Genomic DNA, 16792 nt, shown 5'->3' on the forward strand with positions numbered 1-16792 from the left:
CTTGGATCTGCTTGCTAAATTCGCTTAAAATAAGAGCTGTTTTGTAAAATGAGTTCTACTACAGTATGGTATATAGGCAATTAGAGGGACATGGTAGGTATATTTTTAGAAATACCAATTTCTGGCACCAGTGTTTTCTTTTTCCTCTTGATTGATACAACTCCAGTCTGTTAAAAATGCAGCTAAAGCTAGCAGCTGGCTAGCTTAGCTTAGCACAATGACTGAGAGACGAGCTATGCAAATATGGTTCTTTTTCAGTCTCAGTCTCAATTCAGTTTACAATATAAACAGCAAAGAAAACAAGAAAATCCTCACATTTGAGAAGCTAGAACCAAAGAATATTTGGAATTTTTTACTGAAAAGTACTGAATAGATTAACTGACTACTACAAAATGTGTATTTTTTTAATTTTTATTTTGTTAATTGAGTCTTAATATCTTATGGGCAGGCTGAGTGTGTTTTAGACTTATGAATGAAGCAGAAGTTGATAGTCCAATGCAGCTTTCATTTCTTCAAGTATTTCTTTATATGGGTTGTGTCTGTGGTCTAAGATAGAACAAAGGGAGGAAGGCAGCATATATATAGTCTCTCATTAAGGAGATGTGATCGCACCTGCAGGGCGTTCTTTCCTTTGTGTTTCCTGTTTGTGTTCATGTGTTTGTTCGAATGGATTCAAGTCAGTCAGTCAAGTTTTTATGAGTTCAAGTTCACTGTTTATCAGGTATTATTTGATTTAGGTTTAGGTGCATTCAGAGGAGGGGTGTGTGTTCATATATGTTTGTGTGTTATATGGATACAAAGTATTAATGCATTTTAAGTCCATAGCAATGCCCCCTATAGACAGCTTTGACAACTTGACTTTTTAATGTACAAATTGTCGGTTTTAGTGTAGGTGAAATGGATTTCACAAACATACATCTTATTCAATGAATAATTTGTACAGTTTAACATTTTAATTGAAGAGATTGTATAAAACTTCAGCATATATTGACATGTGCTGTAACACAAAGCAGCTGAAACACATAGTGGTCTCTTTGAAAAGAAACATAACACAACAAAAAATAACATACAATAATATTGATGCTATAACTAAAATGCTGCAATAAGAATATTGCGCACAGCTCAGGTGCACAAAACATGGATTTGGCTTTATTTATACATATATATATGCATATATATTCTAAGTTGTGTTTTTTCATTGGTCCACAGCTGAGTGTACAGATTGTTCCCAGTGTTGCCACCAAGCCCAGAAGACGTCCTCTCTCTGCTGGACCATGTTCAGGACGAGCTGTCTTTGCACTGACTGAGCACTTCCTGCATCTTCTTCTGGATGTCCTCCACCCTCTTGGCCCATTTATCCCGCACCTCATCCTCGTCATCCTCTGTCACAGCTGTGTAGGCCATGAGGGCGATGAGGCCCATGTGGAACAGGTGGGCGATGTGTGAGCAGTGGCGCTCCATGATCTCACGGTTGCCATCGCAGTTGTCCAGGTACACCTTCAGCAGAGTTCTTCCAAACAGCAAATTGGTACCCATCACACCACGGTAGTACACATCCAGGCTCAGGTCACTCTTGTCTCTCTCATAAACCTTCTCAAAGGTCTCCATGTAGCGCTGGGTGTTGTCTGGATCTTTCTTCACCTGTGCCACCATGCTGTTGAAGGCAGCGTACTGGTGCTTGATGTATTCCTCGTACCGGCCGTAGGTTTCATTCACCTCGTCAATTCGGATTTTTTTGAGGCACTGGTGGTTCTTTTGGGAGATGCTTTCCAGTTTGGTGTTGATTGCCTGGAAGTCCTTGTCTAGAGCATGGCCTTCCTCATTAATCAGGCCCTTGCGAGCCACCCCAACCAGGGAGGAGACTATGCCAAAGATGGGGTCGATGGAGGAGGCGAAGGAGGACACTTTCTCCACGCAGCACAGCACCTTGGCTGCAGTTTTCTTGATCTTTTCTGCGTCAGCCATCGCTGCTGCTTTTCTTCTGCCACTTTAAGGTTCACACAGTGAGTCTGGAGGCTGTAAAGATAAAAAAAAAAAAAAAAAGCACCATGTTCTTAGCTTCAGATTCTGACCACAGTCGGAAAGGGTTGGTCACAAGACGGTCTCAAAAGTTGCTTCTTCTTGCATTACCCTAAAAATTAAGCTCAAGGCTAACTCTCAGGTTGCTGGTGCTACAGCACACATGTCACCAGCTGCCACACATACACCATATTGTAGAAGGTGTCATCTTACACTCTAATATTACTTGCAACAGGTCGCAATGAGGGCTCGTGTTGTCTGCAGAGCTTCAACATGTGAGCAGAGGAGGAAACTAGGGCGGGAAGAAATGACGTTGACGTATTAAAATTGATTATTTTGTCCAACCAACAGTCTGAAAGCCAAAGATATTTGGTGTATTATCATAGAAGACTAAGAACAACAGCAAATGTTCACGCCTGAGATGTGACTCAAACAATTAAATCAACTAATTGGTGCAGCCTAAGAGGAAACTTGTTTTTCTTCTTCCACAACATTACAAGACTTAACATTTAGTTGAAAATGAGGCAAGTATTGTGTTTTAGCAAATAATTTTGTAACACTGTTTTTAATAAAGCACTGCTGTATTACAGATAACATGTCAGAAATCTGCTACTAGTTTCTGAGACTACAGACCCAAACCCAATAGTAATGAATCTTTCTCATAGTTTTGGCATTAATCATCCTTGTCAATGTTGTCCTGCTGGAAAAATAACTCAGGGACAACAGTGGGTGTGTCTTCATAGCAACACAAGAAAGACTGGAAATAAACAAATGGTTACAAGCCGTGACCTTTCATATACCATCTTTAATAGTTCAGATAACATCCAGTGGCTGTTTTGCACCTTTAACTGTAACTCAGGATGCGTTACTGTTTGTTTTCAGGCCTGTTTCTCTCATTTCCTGATTCCCAACCACACAAACGCACACATGAATCAACCATCTGGTACTTTCATTTTATCAGTCCCAGCTGACTCAGCTATCACACAGAGTTTAAACATCCTTCAGATCACAGATTGCAAAGCACTGAGACGACAGATGTTTACTCACCAGAGATAAAAGTGTTGATATCCCTCTGTCTACTGAAGCCGTCTGACTCTCCTTTCCACCATTTTCCTCCCCAGTCAAATGAGGACGGCCCCTTTCTGCCAAATATGGAAGTATACACGAGGAAGTGAGTCATGCATGCCCTGTGCTGATTGGATGAGGGGAGTTCTTTCAGATGCACTGCGGCTGCAAGCTCCAACCACAAGCAATAACACAGGCAGTGAATGACAGTGTATCATTGTGTTGGTTTAAGTGCAGGCCCACACACCTTTCAAGCCAGTATGGCTGACCAGATACCACAGAAGTTATCAGCAGACAGAAGTGAAAGACAACATATCTCTTTATTACCAGGAAACAGAATCACTTTCAGTCCTTCATCACTGCAGTATCACTGAGTATTATTAGAAGTGCTTTCAGACAACTTATAAACACAACAATGTTGGCAAAATTCCCTCATTTCTTTTTTGTCTTTTAGTGGTTACACACAGCAGGGTCAGGGTCGGTTTATCCAAATTACAAAAGATATATTTTCTCACTTATGTCAGTTGGTATCAAGACAAGCAGGTGGATTTGCTGTTATTTGGTTATGAAATACAATGGAGAAACTTTTGTTTTCATAGGGACAGTTTTCATAGTGATTGAATAAAAGCATATCAGCATTTGTTGGTGTGCAGCACAAAGTAGCCTAAAATTATAAATCACATAAATGGTAAATGGAGTGGAGTGCACTTTTTCTACCCCAACAGACAAAGAGTTTTATATTTTGCCCCTGAAACTAAAATATCAATAATTACAACAACCAAAACTGTAAATGGAAATGAAATAAGGAGAACATTCTTCATTGTTCCAATAGTCTCCTGATTCATCCTCGAGGCGTTTAGCAAACTTTAGTTCATGTAGTTTTAGGACTTGAGTAAAGATCTGATCAGATTTTAGGTCAGAAGGGTTCACAAAATTTCTAGCAGCACTGTAAATGCTATGATTTGGTGATTGATTGATTTATTGGTGACAATGAAAACAGCTGACATTGTGAACATCTATTTTACTTTCCACCAAATCTGCAGGACTTCTTCTGGATGCCCTCTACACTCTTGGTCCACTTCTTCCAAATTTGGTCCATCATCATCATTGTTGGCAATGACTCGGTAAGCTAATTTGTAGAGTACATTTCATAAACAAAGGTAATTTGAGGTGCTTTTATGTAACCTTAACTTTAACAACTTTGGTGTCTTCTGGTGGTCGTGTGAAGAATTACACCATGACGCACAACAGCTCATACTCCTGCACCCTAACTCTGCCTCCTCCTCAGCTTCCTGCTCATGAAGCCCATTACATTAAAATACCATTTTGTTTCAGATTCAGGAGAGGCTTCACAAACAATTCATCAAATGAATTAATGTTAAATGAATCAACAGTGCTGATAAAGGCACTGACAACAGCATGGTTTATAATGTAACACTGGCTTTAAGCACGCACAGAAACACATTTTTACATTTGTTTCACTGTATATTTTATAGAAATACTGAATGTTTGCATTGCATTTAAAAAGCCAAGGAAGGCGCTATTGGTTCACAGCCTTCACCTGGATTCACCTGGTCCTGATTAGTCAGTAAAACTGCAGGAATTTCAATTCTTTGCACTCTGGGTGTATAATCTGTATTAACAGCTAACCAAATATTATTCAGCAGGACAAGGACAAGTGTGTTTCGTAATGTTTGACGTCCCGCATAGTGATATGAGACAAATGTGGACAACATCTGCAGACTTTTCCGTGTACTATGCACACACATACACACACGCACACACAGCCCAGATACACTCTCCCTGACCCCTCAGAGCTGAGGACCTCACACCCCGTCAGCCTGCATCCTCTGACAGGACGAGCTCTGCCGAGATGAATTATTCTGTGGGATGCTTGTCCAGAAATAATCATTTCCAACAGATTTGTCATAATGATGTCACTCTTTCATTTTTTCAGTCCAGTAGATGTTTGGCAGACAGCTGATCTGATCTGTGAGGGTTGTCAAGGTTACCATCAGTACTCACAGGATTTTACCTGAGAAAGAAGAGAAACTGGAGCGCACTGATCAGCTTGCAGCGTCAAGTTTGCCACAAGACGTATGTCTGGACAGCAGCTGTGGCTTCCTCAGAGTCTGAAGTGCAAGCTGATCACTGTGATCTCCTTTCACACCTTTCTCACTTTATTGTTCCTTGTCTGAAAGGCAACAGATTCAGGATGTCCATGCTGGATCACGATGAAAAAGCCTCAAACCACAGGACATATTTGTGACGGTGGCTTTGTGAACACCTGCTTCAAGTCAAACACCTTCAGTTTCCCCACGAACAGAATTCTTGCACCACATCTTGGTCGTGTTACAAGCTTTTTTTGTGAACATCTGAACAAGTGTGACATGTAGGTTCTTTATGACCAACTGAGTCTGTCAAGACTTACTAATATAACACTGTCGCAGAGAGGACGCAAGCTCTTCAAGGACAGAATATAATATACCCATCCTCCCTGTTCCTGTTATTTTGTCCACCTCATAGAATTTAATTGAAACTGTGAGCAATATGAGCCAAACAAACACTTACATAATGCTAAATTCTTTACTAATTCTAATTTATTCTTAAAATATCCCGATGTAAGCAAATATGTTTGTGTAAGACCTTACTGTAATCATTTTTTTTTACATAAACTGCACACATTCTTGTCCTTGAAATTCTTACTTTTCTGTTATCAACAGTGGGCCTATTTTGGGGGCTTTCACACACTGATAAAAGGCTCTGTGGGAAAACATTCACCTGTAATCGATGTTCATGCACTGCTGCTGTGACTTCCTGAGTGATTATGAGGTCATTCTACTGACCAGATCTAAGTTCTGTATTTTAAATAATTTTAGCCTGTTTAACACTTAATGAATGTTTAAAATAAGATTTGGTGCTGTGGCAATATTATAGCAAGGCAAACATCCTCCAGATGGACTTAAAGAAAACTTAAACATCACGCAGAAGCCCAGCACTCACCTCACAAACTCATAAGATTTTTTGATCCACCTCCATGACAAGATTTGGGGATTTTTGATGTGTTTCTGAACCACAATAACTGAGGGACGAAATGAGATGAATACCCCTCTCTCAAACACACACACACACACACACACACACACACACACACACACACACACACACACACACACACACAAACACACCCCTCTGTTCCCACCCCTGCTCTGTAACGTAGAGCTCAGCTGCTCCTCTATGGTATTTCCCACAATAACATCCCAGGTCGACACATTGACTGTGTCATTTTGCCTCTGACCCCTCCAATCCGCTCTCTCTCTCTGTCCCTCTTTCTGTCCCCAGTCACCCGGAGTCGACTGAGGACGAACACCTTCTGGTTTCAGGTATGAACCGCAGCAGACGACAGCAGCACATTAGCACATCAGCAGGTTTGACACAGCAGCAGTGGATGGTTTGGTTCACTTTTGGGATTAGAAAGGTTTAAGCCTTCCATTGAAATGGCCCAGAGGGGTGAGCTGAGGTCAACCTCAGCCCGGACCAGGATCGAATTGTTTCCACTGTTTGTTTGGTTTCTGTATTGGTTGACATACTTTCACAAAGAGAAAGTGTTTTTTTCTTCTTTTTTTCAGTGATATGCCCATGGATGTTAGCCTGGGAGACAATTAGAGCTGAGAGGAAATTTAGTTTTACTATCTTATCTGTTTTCTTCCCATAACTTGTGAAAATATTGGGAAAATACTCCATGTTATCTGAATGTTTAAAACCATTTGAAGGATTTATACAGTCAGTCTAAACAGGTGCAGAGTGAGGAAGGAAAATCATATCATCCACATGCAGAATTGGCTTTTGCATCTTCTGAGTGATCCAACATCACACAGCTAATTAAATGATCATCTTATTGGCCATTTTGTTATTCACTTAATGCTGACCTCAGTTGTATTTTTCTTGCTTTTCCTCTGCTGATAATAGACGCTGTTGTCAGAGCTGATCAGACATGATGAAAATGCAGAAGATATTGGTTAAACTGATGGTACTAGTGGGGTGAGTAAATTGAAAATGTACCACAGTGATACCATTATTATTCTATCAAACTAAATACTGTTGTATTTGTCTGCATCCCATTTTTGTTTTCAGTTGAATACAACTTTATTCATCTGAAAGGCAGTTTTACGCAGCAGCTCGTCACTTCAAGTCAAGAAATACAAACAAATACATACAAATATATGTAGAAATACATGAAAACATCTGAAAGAAAACACGCAGACTAAGCTTTACAATAGGATAAAAATGACCTGGGAATAATTACGAATAATTTTCCAAGTAGAGTAAAGCATGCCTCAGATTAATAATGCACAATATTAACATTTGCATTCCCATTTTAGATTTTATGTCATATTATTATTTCAAGTTAGTCACGATCAAGACATCCTATTGTTAATTCTGACCATGCGACCGTTTAAAGTTGGACATTCCATCTTTACTTGGACAAACATATAGAAAATGTAAGAATATAACAAAAGTAAAATATATATTAAAAAAAACTGTATTTATATCACCTTTATTGTCAGTTACAGTCTCAAGAAGCTTTAAAACACCCACATCCTGAAGGATAAGACTCCTGTGAGAACCTGATGCACTGACCACAAAGACGATGCCTCTGACAAATCTCACTTGTGTTTTAGAGTCATTGGTTTGAGTCACGGTGCCATTCAGAGACCCGACTATGATGACACACCCAACCCAGAGTTCCTCAACCCGTCCTGGATGGCCAGCATCCCCGATGATCAGCCGCTGTCTGAGGTCACCATGCCTGGGACGCACAACACCATGGCCGTGTACGGTGGTGTGTACGCCGAGTGCCAGACCTGGAGCCTGGCCTCCCAGCTGCGAGCCGGCGTCCGCTTCCTAGACATCCGTGTCCGTCACGTCAGGGGGAACCTCACCATCCATCACGGGGTGTCATATCAGCGGGCGCACTTCGGCCACGTGCTGGAGGGTGTGGCTGACTTCCTCCGAGAGTATCCCAGTGAAACGGTGCTGATGCGTCTGAAGGAGGAGTTCAGTGAGACGGGCGACATCTACGGCGCTGTGGTAGACTACATCCATCGCTACGCTGACTGGGACCTGCTGTGGCACAGCCGGCTGGTGCCAACCATGGCAGAGGCCAGAGGGAAACTCATCATCCTGCAGGAGTTTTCTGGGCCAGACTTGGGGATGCGCTATGGTTCCCTGGACATAGCTGATGACTGGAGGGTATAGAAATATCAAATTTCACAATGAAAATCAACAAACACGCACATCAAACCCAACAACAAAAAAAACAAAAAGGAAAAAATAATGCAGAAAAGGCCCACAGTGGTATGCTTTAGCTGTTTGAGTTTGAGGGGTACCATCACATCCTCCAGCCTCCATGCACGACCTGATGGAGCACTTTTTCCATTTGAGTCGAGCAAGCAGTGTAGAGAAGGAACTCATGATAGCAGATCATAAAAGCATCATGTAATAACTCGAGATATTTTCAGAATTGAGAATTAATGCTTTTGAGTTATTTGCTCTTCCCTGTAGGTACCCACACTTCTGAATGTGGAGGACAAGTGGAAGAGTGTCTACAACCACCTGGAGGCTGCACCTACAGGAAACATGGCCCAGATTTTCCTCACCTACAGCAGTGGAGCGGGTGTGTTAGCGTACCCCAGAGCCATCGCTCAGCGCGTCAACGCACAGCTGTACGACTACCTGAAGGCCAAGACGGACCTGAACCAGCGCCTTGGAATCATTTGCATGGACTTCCCCAGTGCTCCTATTATTCAAATGATCATTGACTTCAAACTGAGAGAGCGCAGAAAGAGAAGTCAGGCCTTTAACCCAGTGCCTAGAAAGGCAAGTTTGAAACGCGTCATTTCTTCACTGAGAGAGAGGCTGATCAAACATTAAAGAGGGATCAGTAGACGGGTCAATAACTGTACAATCAATGAGAAATTGAGCTCCAATTCAATAGTGAAGTGTGTCCAAACTGCTTTACTATAATGAACCTTGAATGAAACTTCTCATTGTGTCATTCAACAAAGAAACTGGCAACAAAATAAAATGTCACATAAAGATAACTCAGAAATGGCAAATTGAAAATAAACTGCTTTGGAAACTGCTCACGTGCGTTTCAATTGCTGTTTGTGAATACACATCATCGGTCAGGTCATTTGGAAACTGTCATAAAGCCAAAATAAGCTGAGTGAATAACAATAATGTTCTGCTCCGCCCGGGTAAAAGAACACCAGTCCAACTGCTGATACAGATATTTCTTGACAGTGCCAGGTTTTGTTCTCTCTGAATCGCTATCAGCAGTTATGTTTTAGCTGGTACAGATCTAAGCAGTGGGGGAAGAAGTACTACTGTAGTCCTGCATTGAAAGAATCTGACTTAAGTAAAAGTACGACAGTATTAGCATCAAAACATATTTAAAGTACCAACAGTCAAAGTGCAGAATGGAGCGTTTCAGAAAAGTATAATATGGATTATAATGATTTGTGTGTTAATGTGTTCATTCATGTTGCAGCTACGAAGAGTGGGGCTCATTTTAATTATTTTAATCTGTAATAATACATTATAATTGACTAGTTGATTTATGTACAATATGAATAATCTGAATCTGCAAAGTAACTAGTAGCTAAAGACATCAAATAAATGTCAGGGGGTAAAAAGTACTATATTTGTGGACTGAAGAATAAAGTAGCATAAAGTGGAAATACTCAAGTAACGGTACCTCAAAGTTGTGCTTAAGTACAGTTCTTTGAGTAAATGTACTTAAGTGACATCCATCACTGGATGTAGGCAGTCATGTTTCATGGTCACAGGGTGGCAGTGCTGCTGCAGAGGCGTGAAGCTGTGTGGGCACCATCATCCTGTTCCGACTCGCTTGTGTGTAAGGTGATGGCCAACTGCCTGGTGTGTCAACCTTTGCATCAAGACTTGCAGAAGTTGAGCCACATCTGTGCTGAAGCAGACAGCTGAGTTCACCTTGGCTTTATTGTATTTGCATGGTTTACTGTTACCTTTTACATTTTATTCAACTCCTTCAAAGGGGCACTCCACCAATTTTACATATCAAAGATAAATGTAGTGGACTATAAAGTACAATATTTCCCTCTGAAATGAGGCGGTATAAAAGTAGAAAGTGTCATGTATTTCCATTTCCACTCAGTTTTTACTGTCCACCTGCTCTACAGAAGAGATAAAATGTGTGATGACTGTGCAGCCTGTGCGTTTACTACCACACTGATGAGAGCTGATAATACAGCTCTTCCTTTTCTGTCGTGCACATAGTCTTTTCTGTGCTGGACTGCATCTATTGAGTCCCCGTGCTGCACCATGCAATCCCATTCACATCTATTGATTATGTCCAGTGAACTGCAAAATATAAAATTTCTAGAAGTGTGGTTTGCAAGAGAAAAAGAAAAGCACCACGTGACTGGTTTGTGGCTTGGAACACACTTTGCATGCAGTTTGTATCAGATAGCAGCTTGTAGAATATTTCCTCCTAGTCACAGTGTTGCGAAACAGTTGTTGAAAGGCTTCGGCATATATGTCTTAACATCCTGCCAAAACGGCAAAGGATGTTAGCAAAGTAGAGAGTTTGTTAGTAGGTGACTCGGACCAACTCATGCATGGTTCAACACTCACTTGGTGAATAGTGGAGGAAGAAAAAGGCTTCAAAGTGTGTCCATTCAGAGCAGGACAGGTACAGTGTGGCACCGCTGCAGCAGCAGCAGCTCCTCTTCCTGTTTGTGTTTGTGTGACAAGACTCTTACTTTGTCCACTGCAGATATGGACCCGTGTCCACAGGAGGACTCCAGGCCTCAGAGCGCCCTGGTGATTTCAACAACTGGTGAGACGTCTTTCTTCCATCACACTGACGACTGCCTTATTTTATGTTTTACTGTTACGACCATCGTTGACCCTCTCCTTCTTCCTGTCTTGTAGTTGTGGTGAACATTATCTGGTGGATGGTTATGATCGCAGCCATTGGTGTGGGTGGGTTTTCTTCAGTTTGATCACTGGCATATTTTGTGTAAGCAGTATGTTTTGGAGTCTTTAGTGGTGACATTTTTCCAATTCTGGACGCCTGCATCACAGGGGTGACACATCTGGGCCGTTGTCCATTGCAACCCAACATCCCCATCTACCTGATAGTGCTGGGAGCGTCCAGCATCCTCTCTCTGTCTCTGACCTACACCAGGAGCATCTGGGAGGGAGGATGTATCTCCAGCCTAAGCTTGGCCTGCACGACCGTTCTGCACGTCTTCACTTTGGGCTGGTTCATTGCAGGTGGGAGAAAAACAAACATACTATAAAAGCTTGACACTGAAAACCTGTGTGGGTGCAGTTTGATCAGATTGGACGGTGACCAAACAATCCACCAACTGTCATCAGATTCTGATTCAAATCTTGCTGAATCCTGATTGGTGCACAGAAGTGTGTGTCACCCTGTTTTTTTTTTCAGTGTGTAGTTTTAACTCGAAGTTGAACTGAAATCTTCCCCTGTAGGCACGACCTGGGTTTATCCTGTATATCCTCCCAACTACACGCCCGGAATAGCTCGTTACTGCCACCGGACGGCCTACCAGTTTGCCTTCATCGTCACCACCCTGCTGTGGGTCACTGTGACTCTGATGTTCGTCTGCGGTTGTTGCTTCAGTCTACTGACCTGCTGTAAGACTGTAACTGCAAGACGCAGACTGATACCCAGCCGCAGTAGTTTCTATGGTGCGACAAGTGTAGAACCCACTGCTGGTGATGTGTGATTTCATTGTTTGTTTTCTGTTGTCCAAATATCTCCAAATGTTCAAATTTTGACTGATTCTGCTCCTGTTACTGAGGTTTATTTTCATTATTTTCTGTAGTTTCTATAGTTGCACACTAGGTAAGGTTGGCAAAAGTATCAATACTTCAATACTTGTTTGATACCACATTTTAAAACGATACGATCTCTGTTAAATTATACATTCAGTAGTATTATTACCAAAACTATTTTTAAAAAATCAGATTGCGATCAGATTTTCAACTGAACCAGTGAAACTACAGAGAAGAAAGTGTCCATTACTGTTCATATTGTTTTTTTATGCTACCATAGTACCAAAGTTTAAGATTCTGGTATTGTCACAACATTGTAAGTTGTAGGCAGCTACAGGTGAAAGTATTCAAACTGCAGCTTCACACAAGCTCTCGGCAAGATTTGTCTTTTCTGCAATCTTCCTGTAAATGTTTGAAGAAAGATGCCTTACTTCACTGGAGACGTAAGTAACGTTTTTTGCAACATTTTGGCATGTTGGTTTTGTATTACAACACGCAAGACGCTGCAGCGAGGCAGCTCTGCCCGGCGTAATTCAACATGAATCCTCCACAGGTCAGTTCAGTCAAATCAAAGACCTGCTGAAACATCACATCAAGCAACCGCACTGCTTCTGTCAAATGTAGTGGAGTGAAGAATAAAGTAGCATAAAGTGGAAATACTCAAGTAACGGTACCTCAAAGTTGTGCTTAAGTACAGTTCTTTGAGTAAATGTACTTAAGTGACATCCATCACTGGATGTAGGCAGTCGTGTTTCATGGTCACAGGGTGGCAGTGCTGCTGCAGAGGTGTGAAGCTGTGTGGGCACCATCATCCTGTTCCGACTCGCTTGTGTGTGAGGTGATGGCCAACTGCCTGGTAGGAAACAAGTGTGTCAACCTTTGCATCAAGACTTGCAGAAGTTGAGCCACATCTGTGCTGAAGCAGACAGCTGAGTTCACCTTGGCTTTATTGTATTTGCATGGTTTACTGTTACCTTTTACATTTTATTCAACTCCTTCAAAGGGGCACTCCACCAATTTTACATATCAAAGATAAATGTAGTGGACTTTAAAGTACAATATTTCCCTCTGAAATGAGGCGGTATAAAAGTAGAAAGTGTCATGTATTTCCATTTCCACTCAGTTTTTACTGTCCACCTGCTCTACAGAAGAGATAAAATGTGTGACAACTGTGCAGCCTGTGCATTTACTACCACACTGATGATACAGCTCTTCCTTTTCTGTCGTGCACATAGTCTTTTCTGTGCTGGACTGCATCGATTGAGTCCTTGTGCTGCACCATGCAATCCCATTCACATCTATTGATTATGTCCAGTGAACTGCAAAATATAAACTGTCTAGAAGTGTGGTTTGCAAGAGAAAAAGAAAAGCACCATGTGACTGGTTTGTGGCTTGGAACACACTTTGCATGCAGTCTGTATCAGATAGCGGCTTGTAGAATATTTCCTCCTAGTCACTGGTCGACACATTGACTGTGTCATTTTGCCTCTGACCCCTCCAATCCGCTCTCTCTCTCTGTCCCTCTTTCTGTCCCCAGTCACCCGGAGTCGACTGAGGACGAACACCTTCTGGTTTCAGGTATGAACCGCAGCAGACGACAGCAGCACATCAGCAGGTTTGACACAGCAGCAGTGGATGGTTTGGTTCACTTTTGGGATTAGAAAGGTTTAAGCCTTCCATTGAAATGGCCCAGAGGGGTGAGCTGAGGTCAACCTCAGCCCGGACCAGGATCGAATTGTTTCCACTGTTTGTTTGGTTTCTGTATTGGTTGACATACTTTCACAAAGAGAAAGTGTTTTTTTTTCTTCTTTTTTTCAGTGATATGCCCATGGGTGTTAGCCTGGGAGACAATTAGAGCTGAGAGGAAATTTAGTTTTACTATCTACTCTGTTTTGTTCCCATAACTTGTGAAAATATTGGGAAAATACTCCATGTTATCTGAATGTTTAAAAGTACTTGAAGGATTTATACAACCAGGTGCAGAGTGAGGAAGGAAAATCATATCATCCACATGCAGAATTGGCTTTTGCATCTTCTGAGTGATCCAACATCACACAGCTAATTAAATGATCATCTTATTGGCCATTTTGTTATTCACTTAATGCTGACCTCAGTTGTATTTTTCTTGCTTTTCCTCTGCTGATAATAGACGCTGTTGTCAGAGCTGATCAGACATGATGAAAATGCAGAAGATATTGGTTAAACTGATGGTACTAGTGGGGTGAGTAAATTGAAAATGTACCATAGTGATACCATTATTATTCTATCAAACTAAATACTGTTGTATTTGTCTGCATCCCATTTTTGTTTTCAGTTGAATACAACTTTATTCATCTGAAAGCAGTTTTATGCAGCAGCTCGTCACTTAAGTCAAGAAATACACACATGATGAATAGAGAAAAGAAGAAACGCACATATTGAATAGCTAAAACAATCACAGGCTATAAACCCAAACACTATATGTGAAATAAATTAATAGATACATATAAAATATATGTAGAAATATACGAAAACATCTGAAAGAAAACACGCAGACTAAGCTTCACAAAAGGATAAAAATGACCTGGGAATAATTACGAATAATTTTCCAAGTAGAGTAAAGCATGCCTCAGATTAATAATGCACAATATTAACATTTGCATTCCCATTTTAGATTTTATGTTATATTATTATTTCAAGTTAGTCATGATCAAGACATCCTATTGTTAATTCTGACCATGTGAATGCTTAAAGTTGGACATTCCATCTTTACCTCGACAAACATATAGAAAATGTAAGAATATAACAAAAGTTAAAAAAAAAAATATATATATATATATATATATATTTTTTTTTTTTTTTTTTTTTAACTGTTTTTATATCACCTTTATTGTCAGTTTCAGTCTCAAGAAGCTTTAAAACACCCACATCCTGAAGGATAAGACTCCTGTGAGAACCTGATGCACTGACCACAAAGACGATGCCTCTGACAAATCTCACTTGTGTTTTAGAGTCATTGGTTTGAGTCACGGTGCCATTCAGAGACCCGACTATGATGACACACCCAACCCACAGTTCCTCAACCCGTCCTGGATGGCCAGCATCCCCAATGATCAGCTGCTGTCTGAGGTCACCATGCCTGGGACGCACAACACCATGGCCGTGTACGGCGGTGTGTACGCCGAGTGCCAGACCTGGAGCCTGGCCTCCCAGCTGCGAGCCGGCGTCCGCTTCCTAGACATCCGTGTCCGTCACGTCAAGGGGAACCTCACCATCCATCACGGGGTGTCATATCAGCGGGCGCACTTCGGCCACGTGCTGGAGGGTGTGGCTGACTTCCTCCGAGAGTATCCCAGTGAAACGGTGCTGATGCGTCTGAAGGAGGAGTTCAGTGAGACGGGCAACATCTACGGTGCTGTGGTAGACTACATCCATCGCTACGCTGACTGGGACCTGCTGTGGCACAGCCGGCTGGTGCCAACCATGGCAGAGGCCAGAGGGAAACTCATCATCCTGCAGGAGTTTTCTGGGGGAGACTTGGGGATGTGCTATGATTCCCTGGACATAGCTGATGACTGGAGGGTATAGAAATATCAAATTTCACAATAAAAATCAACAAACAAGCACATCAAACCCAACAACAAAAAAGCAAAAAGGACAAAATTTGAGGGGTACCATCACATCCTCCAGCCTCCATGTATGACCTGATGGAGCACTTTTTCCATTTGAGTCGAGCAAAAAGTGTAGAAAAGGAACTCATGAAAGTGTCTCATAAAAGCATCGTATAACTCATGAAATATTTTCAGAATTGAAAATTGATGCTTTTGAGTTATTTGCTGTTCCCTGTAGGTACCCACACTTCTGAATGTGGCGGACAAGTGGAAGAGTGTCTACAACCACCTGGAGGCTGCACCCACAGGAAACATGGCCCAGATTTTCCTCACCTACAGCAGTGGAGCGGGTGTGTTAGTGTACCCCAGAGCCATCGCTAAGCGCATCAACGCACAGCTGTACAACTACCTGAAGGCCAAGACGGACCTGAACCAGCGCCTTGGAATCATTTGCATGGACTTCCCCAGTGCTCCTATTATTCAAATGATCATTGGCTTTAAACTGAGAGAGAGCAGAAAGAGAAGTCAGGCCTTTAACCCAGTGCCTAGAAAGGCAAGTTTGAAACGTGTCATTTCTTCACTGACAGAGAGGCTGATCAAACATTAAAGAGGGATCAGTAGACGGGTCAATAACTGTACAATCAATGAGAAACTGAGCTCCAATTCAGTAGTGAAGTGTGTCCAAACTGCTTTACTATAATGAACCTTGAATGAAACTTCTCATTGTGTCATTCAACAAAGAAACTGGCAACAAAATAAAATGTCACATAAAGATAACTCAGAAATGGCAAATTGAAAATAAACTGCTTTGGAAACTGCTTACGTGCGTTTCAGTTGCTGTTTGTGAATACACATCATCGGTCAGGTCATTTGGAAACTGTCATAAAGCCAAAATAAGCTGAGTGAATAACAATAATGTTCTGCTCCACCCGGGTAAAAGAACACCAGTCCAACTGCTGATACAGATATTTCTTGACAGTGCCAGGTTTTGTTCTCTCTGAATCGCTATCAGCAGTTATGTTTTAGCTGGTACAGATCTAAGCAGTGGGGGAAGAAGTACTACTGTAGTCCTGCATTGAAAGAATCTGACTTAAGTAAAAGTACGACAGTATTAGCATCAAAAGTACCAACAGTCAAAGTGCAGAATGGAGCGTTTCAGAAAAGTATAATATGGATTATAATGATTTGTGTGTTAATGTGTTCATTCATGTTGCAGCTACTAAAAGTGGGGCTCATTTTAATTATTTTAATCTGTAATAATACATCATAAT

General features: G+C 41.5%; 4 protein-coding genes across 6 annotated transcripts; 3 read left to right on the forward strand and 1 right to left on the reverse strand.

Moving 5' to 3' along the window:
- Nucleotides 1-931: 931 nt before the first annotated feature.
- rpz2 (rapunzel 2) lies at nt 932-3152 on the reverse strand. Of its 2 annotated transcripts, none has more exons than XM_076754775.1 (2): nt 3067-3152; nt 932-2016 (listed from the first exon to the last, which is right to left on the reverse strand). In XM_076754775.1, the coding sequence occupies exon 2, from the start codon at nt 1963-1965 to the stop codon at nt 1279-1281; it is 687 nt and encodes a 228-aa protein (XP_076610890.1). In that variant the 5' UTR covers nt 1966-2016; nt 3067-3152; the 3' UTR covers nt 932-1278. The 2 variants fall into 2 exon arrangements, with proteins under 2 accessions (XP_076610890.1, XP_076610891.1); XM_076754776.1 differs by having other exon boundaries at nt 932-2009; nt 3067-3134.
- A 3193-nt stretch (nt 3153-6345) lies between these two features.
- On the forward strand, nt 6346-9182 carry LOC143335671 (1-phosphatidylinositol phosphodiesterase-like). The gene is made up of 4 exons (XM_076755241.1): nt 6346-6467; nt 7054-7125; nt 7767-8337; nt 8650-9182. Exons 2-4 carry the CDS (start codon nt 7079-7081, stop codon nt 9016-9018), a joined length of 987 nt encoding a protein of 328 aa, XP_076611356.1. The 5' UTR covers nt 6346-6467; nt 7054-7078; the 3' UTR covers nt 9019-9182.
- Nucleotides 9183-10707: 1525 nt separating this feature from the next.
- Nucleotides 10708-11885, forward strand: LOC143335459 (transmembrane protein 272-like). Its single transcript, XM_076754902.1, has 5 exons — nt 10708-10819; nt 10904-10966; nt 11062-11112; nt 11215-11406; nt 11626-11885. Exons 2-5 carry the CDS (start codon nt 10906-10908, stop codon nt 11880-11882), a joined length of 561 nt encoding a protein of 186 aa, XP_076611017.1. The 5' UTR covers nt 10708-10819; nt 10904-10905; the 3' UTR covers nt 11883-11885.
- LOC143335458 (1-phosphatidylinositol phosphodiesterase-like) lies at nt 11812-16282 on the forward strand. Of its 2 annotated transcripts, XM_076754900.1 has the most exons (5): nt 11812-11844; nt 13469-13509; nt 14081-14152; nt 14922-15492; nt 15760-16282. In XM_076754900.1, the coding sequence occupies exons 3-5, from the start codon at nt 14106-14108 to the stop codon at nt 16126-16128; spliced, it is 987 nt and encodes a 328-aa protein (XP_076611015.1). In that variant the 5' UTR covers nt 11812-11844; nt 13469-13509; nt 14081-14105; the 3' UTR covers nt 16129-16282. The 2 variants fall into 2 exon arrangements, with proteins under 2 accessions (XP_076611015.1, XP_076611014.1); XM_076754899.1 differs by lacking the exon at nt 11812-11844 and having other exon boundaries at nt 13434-13509.
- Nucleotides 16283-16792: the final 510 nt, after the last annotated feature.

The sequence above is a fragment of the Chaetodon auriga genome, chromosome 17 (genome assembly GCF_051107435.1).
Source record: "Chaetodon auriga isolate fChaAug3 chromosome 17, fChaAug3.hap1, whole genome shotgun sequence".
NCBI lineage: Eukaryota > Metazoa > Chordata > Actinopteri > Chaetodontiformes > Chaetodontidae > Chaetodon > Chaetodon auriga.